Raw genomic sequence first — 5,915 nt, 5'->3', positions numbered from 1 at the left:
AAAAAAAAAAAAAAAAAAGTAAACGCATCAAAATGCTTAAATTCAACCTTATAATGCAAGTTGCATTCAACTTTAGAATATAAAGAAACCAAACCCATCCACGTTCAAAGAAAAGCAATGAGTCCCCACCATAATGCAAGCTTCCATTAGTCATTCGATGTCCCTATATATGTTGACTAATATACAGTGATCATTAGACAAGTTGGTCAATATTTAATATATTGCTTGGGTTTCATTCTGAGAAGAGAGAAAAGATGAGGAGGTTGTCGAACCTGGCAGCAATTGGTATTGTTGCAGGCGAAGATAAGCAAGAAATTTTCTTTTTTTTGGGAACAGTTCTGTTCTCTATGCTCCTCTTGGTCTGGCTTGTGGTATTTCTGTGTGCTGAGGGAGCTAAGGATAGAAAAATGGAGGAGTCAGAGCCGCAAATCTATGATGGAGCAGGCTGTGGGGTGGCTTGTGGTGCAGGTTGTGGTGCCTGAGAGTCTCTGGTTATGAAATTTTTCAATTTGTAAGTTGTAGGAGTGGGGGAATTCAGGAAGCAGAGGAAGCATGTAGATTTATAAATAATTTTGTTATTCAGTTTTTGTGTTGAAATTTTTCTTTTCTTTTGCAATAATTTGGGGGTGTAGTCTGTGTATTTATCAGGATGGTAGACGTTTTATGTGCTGTTGTTTTTGGCTGCAATCAGGTTTTTATAAGAAGATCAGCACGTTTATGAGAAGATGGCCTGGTTTTCTTTGAGGGAATCTTTGTGAGGGGAAGTTATTTAGGCATTGAAGAGCACATGCTTCTTCAGGTTCTTGGGACAGTTTTGCAATTCCTTTTTTTTGTGCACTTTTACTTGTGAAGTTTGGGATAGATTTGAATCATGATACTTGTCAATTTTGCATGAGAGGCTTCTGCAATTTCTCTTTTTTTTTTCTTCTCTTTGAAGAATTGCATCAAAGCGGTTTAAGGCCTATAGATTATGAGTTATTTAGCTGGCTCTTGGTCTTCTTACTGGAAATATATTATTTGGGCCAAATTCAAAAAAAAAAAAAAACTTATATTTTTATTATTTAATTAAAATACTTATTTTGAGCTATTGAGCTTGATAAATTGATCGAGCTAGCATTTCATTTATTTATTTTTTAAATGAAATTAAACTTACTTTTTATAATCCATTTATTTTATCATACAATCCTGATAATAAGAGAATGGATTTGGTGAGAAGTTATAGAATATATATTTTAAAATAAATTGGCAAGATGCTATCGGAGGAGCCTCCAACCACTCTTAATGCGCTTAACTATTCAAAGTTCTAGAATATATATTGTAAAATAAACTGGCAAGATGCTATTGGAGGAGCATCCAACCACTCTTAATATGCTTAATTATTCAAGTACCACCTCCTTAAGGCTCACGTCGTCAGAGGGGATTCGAACCCCTGACCTGAGGGGTTTTATACCGAGAATGCCAACCAGCAGACTAGGGTACGCGACACAGACAAAAATATACACACACACGTGTGTGTGTTTTTGTGTGTGTGTGTGTCTCTCTCTCTCTTTCTATATATAGATATGAAAAGTTAGTAAAGTAAAATTACATCAATAAGCTTCTCCCTACATCCTTCCACAAAATTTCAATGTATTCTGCAGACATTTTAATGATAAAATATTAGAGAAAAATAAATAAAACTGATATAAGCATATAAAAAAATAATATTGGGGTTTGATCTGAATAGCATTACAGCCTCTTATACTTTATAAGATTCTGGTAATGATGTTGAGGTGTAGATGGTGGAGTAATAATCGTCAACGAGAAAGTGCCCCTTTATTAATGAGAAACAGAAGATGTACAAAGGTCGGCACATCCTTTTGTTATTGCAATACGGTTGCTAATTTCAAAGGGGCAAATTCTTTACATTATAACTTTTATCCAGAACGTCTGATGTACTTTTGACAGCTAGGATTGATTCCAGCAAAATGGTTTTTTTTTTAAATCAATCAGAGCCGTTGAGACTGAAATGGGATTAACTACTCTTAACTACTTTTTTTTATGATTAATCCCTCTACTTATATAGACTTTCGTTTCAAATATATAAGAAGAGTTCCTGTGATAATTTTGTAGGTGAATGTTGAATATTTGTAGGTCAAATGGGCATGTCTTAGGGTCCATTTGGGTCAGGTTATAAGTGCAGGCGGCGTTTTCAAAATGCCGCTGTAATGTTTGGTTCGTCCGTTTCATCAGCTTATTTGAAACTGCGTTTGAGTTTATTCAGATCGCAGGTAGACCCCATTTGACCTAAGTTGTTTATCCTGAAACGCACAAGCTGCCCCAAACGGTCCCTTGGTTACAAATATTGTACATATATGCTGTTAAATGTTAGGATTTTTCGGGACGCTGGAGAAAAAATATTTTAGTCTCTTTGTTTTCCACGATGATCCGATACATGCAAATAGATAATGGAATGTTGTGATTGACGAGACAAACCATAGTTTTTAGGTTTACATTTTCTCGATAGGCCTTGCCTGTTGGAATATTTCTTTACGTGCTCGAGCTGCTTCAAACAACGGCAGTGGAGCTGCGGCGAATGCTCGTTTTAATTTGGAGAAAAATTCTGGCTCTTGACAAGGTATTTCTTATACACGCCTTGACTGTTTTGGATGCTTGTTTATTTTTTTTTGGAGTCATTAGGTGGTTCTTTTCCTATGTTCTATTTAGTGAGCTAAGGATTTGCTGATGGGAGGAAGAAGTTGTAATGTCGGAGTTTGTTTGTTACTGTAGCATGCTATTTTTGAGATTTTGAAACTGAAAACTCTATTTTTTTTTGTGGGAAAAAGACTTGTCAGGTTGATCTTGTGAAATATGGAGGTCATACCTATTTTATTAAGTTTCTCGATAGCATGGATGCTTACCCAAAACATCGGGCAATGGCCGCCTTTGTTTTAGCAGTTATTGTTGATGGGCACAGACGAGGACAAGAGGAATGCATGCAAGCTAATCTTTTCCATGTATGCTTGAAGCATCTGCAACTTGCAAACCCTAATGAAGCACAAACTGAGCATCTCCTACTTCAATGGTCGTGCATTTGGTTGGGAAAATTTCGGGAGGATTTTCATGAAGCACAAATTATTGGTTTACAAGCAGATACACTAGTTATTTTGCTCTATTTGTTGTCTGAGCCCCAACCAGAGGTTTTACCCCCATTTTCTCCCATTTCCAGCAACATCAAATTTATCTTTTTGCATATTTTACCCATTTTGCTTGACTATTTATCTCTTTCTATCCTTTTAAAATTTATAGGTTTTACTTGGCCATTCTCATCGATTTCAAGCATTGGTGCTTCTAGGAAGATTTCTTGACAAGGGACATTGGGCTGTAGATCAGGTACTGTATCATTATATTGCATCATTGCTATTTCCTACAAAAAAAGGAAATATTTTTTTATATATGCTGATTTGAATAATGTTCAAATTTCCTCGACAGGCCTTGCTTGTTGGAATATTTCCTTATGTGCTCAAGCTACTTCAAACAATGACGATGGAGCTGCGACAAATTCTCGTTTTCGTTTGGACAAAAATTCTAGCTCTTGACAATGTATTTCTCATAAACATCCTGACTGCTTTGCGTACTTGTTTATTATTGTTTGGATCTATTAGATGGTTCCTTTCCCTATGTTTTATATAATTAACTAAGGATTTGTTGTTGGGAGGAAGAAGTTGTAATGCTGGATTTTATTTGTTACTGTAGCATACTATTTTTTTGATTGTTAAACTGAAACCTCTTTTTTGTGGGAAAAAATCTTGTCAGGTTTATCTTGTGAATTATGGAGGTCATACATATTTTATTAAGTTTCTCGATAGCATGGATGCTTACCCAAAATATTGGGCAATGAATTCCTTTGTTTTAGCAGTTATTTTTTATGGACACATACGGGGACAAGAGGCACGCCAGCAAGCTAATCTTTTCTGTGTATGCTTGAAGCATCTGCAACTTGCAAACCCTAATGAAGCACAGAGTGAGCCTCTCTTACTTCAATGGTTGTACCTTTGTTTGGAAAAATTTTTGGAGGCTTTCTATGAAGCACAAATTATTGACAAATTATTTGTTTACAAGAGGATACACTAGTTATTTTCTTCCCTTTGTTGTCTGAGCTCCAATAAGAGGTTTACCCCCATTTTCTCCCATTCCCCGCTCATTTAAGGTTTACTTTTTTTACCAATTTTATTTATTTGAATTATATAGTAATCATTATATTTCAGGTTAGAATTGCATCCATTTTTTGCTCTTGGCACTCTTATTGAAATTGGATCTGACTCATTTAGAGATTGAAATTTAGGTGATGAGGATTGTGATGTGGGTAACAAGTCTAAGATCGACTTGAGGATTGTCAAAGACCTCATGCAACTTATTGGAGATGGAAGCCCTTTAGTTCTGGCTGAGGTTGTTGTTGGTATGTAAATAACTCTTAAAATTTGTTAAACTAAGCTAACAATTTTTCAACACGGCCTCTCCACAAGCTTTGGATACTTAACAAATAATGGGACATGATGCCATGTAGTGGCTAAATACATCACGCTATAGCTGTCTTGTATAAAAATTTAGGACTGCAAGACTTTCATGATCAACATTATAGTTATCATTGTGAAAGCATTGGTAAACTACATTGTTGTGCCTATCTATTGTTGTGGCTTTTTGGATCTGTTATAATCCATTCATTTTTAGCATAATTGTTCCTGTTACTATTTTGAACTTTTTTTTAATATAATCTTTAATTATTTTAGCTGCCTTCTTTTCTATTTTACCCCTTTCACTCTTTAAATATTTCTTCTTTTCTCCGCATTAGATTTTAATCCATTTTAGTTTGCCTTCTAACATATTTGTTCATCCCTTATGAGATTAATACAAAAGGACTATCTTACTACTTTTTCACCTTGGATATGCCAGGTGTGTTGCCATCATATTTTTTTAACAATCATTTCGATCTTTATTTTTGGTTTGCTAGAAATCCATGTAAAGCTCTCAACAACAATAACAACAACAAAAACAAACATTTATCCCATTAAGTGGGCTCGACGTCATGATTTGAGAACCGTGATGATGGAATTTGACAAAATTCCACTACTTCCCCATTTAAAATTCTCTTGTTCCACGGTGTCTAAACTAGTGCTAGACCAAACCCGACCAACCTTTACCTAAGCCCGATTTCAGATTAAATTGAAGCAAAGAGAAGTGTGTGACATCAAGGCAAAGCTTTTCAACCAATCCAATATAGACCTCATCAGTTGGACCTAGATATACACTTAAAACTCTTAATTTTGCATCAGTTTGGATTTTTTGTGAAAGAAATAAACAATTCATGTCCATCTAGCTACATAGATGTTTTCATCTCATTTAGATGAAGCTTTAGGAACATATCCCATACAATAAGGTTGAGAATCGAGCGAGATCATTAAGTTAAAACTTGAAATGTAATTAAAAAAATAAATAACTAAAAAAATAATAAAATAATAAAATATAAAAAATAAAAATGAAAAACAAAATCAATCAGAAATGATTCCTTGGTTCGTTCGGCCAACTAAATCTGATTGCTGGGTGCTAGTCTTCTTTCCCAATATTTTCAATTCAAATTCTAGCACATATATGGGTTAAAAAAAAGGGATAATTTCATGCACGCTATGAGAAACATTGATATTTATAAATTAATGGATCATATGATGATCTACTGAGAATTTGATAAAAAATGAAAATATTGTTCAACGTTTTATCATGAATTTTATATATAGATATATATATATATATATATATGGAACTACACATCGAATTTTTTTGATATGTGGGAAAGTTATAAATGATAGAAGGTAGAACCTTCTAAACCCAAAATGGTACAAATTCTGGTGTATAAACAAGGTGTATCTAACAAAACACCA

The 5,915-nt window shown here is 34.3% G+C and overlaps 1 protein-coding gene across 1 annotated transcript; it reads left to right on the top strand.

Moving 5' to 3' along the window:
• Nucleotides 1-2,475: 2,475 nt before the first annotated feature.
• LOC110036800 (regulatory-associated protein of TOR 2-like) lies at nt 2,476-4,558 on the top strand. The gene is made up of 6 exons (XM_020741328.1): nt 2,476-2,617; nt 2,826-3,179; nt 3,289-3,372; nt 3,472-3,582; nt 3,796-4,003; nt 4,325-4,558. Exons 1-6 carry the CDS (start codon nt 2,576-2,578, stop codon nt 4,444-4,446), a joined length of 921 nt encoding a protein of 306 aa, XP_020596987.1. The 5' UTR covers nt 2,476-2,575; the 3' UTR covers nt 4,447-4,558.
• The last annotated feature ends 1,357 nt before the right edge of the window (nt 4,559-5,915 follow it).

The sequence above is a fragment of the Phalaenopsis equestris genome, unplaced genomic scaffold, assembly GCF_001263595.1.
Source record: "Phalaenopsis equestris unplaced genomic scaffold, ASM126359v1 Scaffold211019, whole genome shotgun sequence".
In the NCBI taxonomy this organism is placed as follows: domain Eukaryota; kingdom Viridiplantae; phylum Streptophyta; class Magnoliopsida; order Asparagales; family Orchidaceae; genus Phalaenopsis; species Phalaenopsis equestris.
The sequence above is the reverse complement of the archived record's forward strand: the minus strand, read 5'-3'. Positions and strand labels throughout refer to the sequence as shown.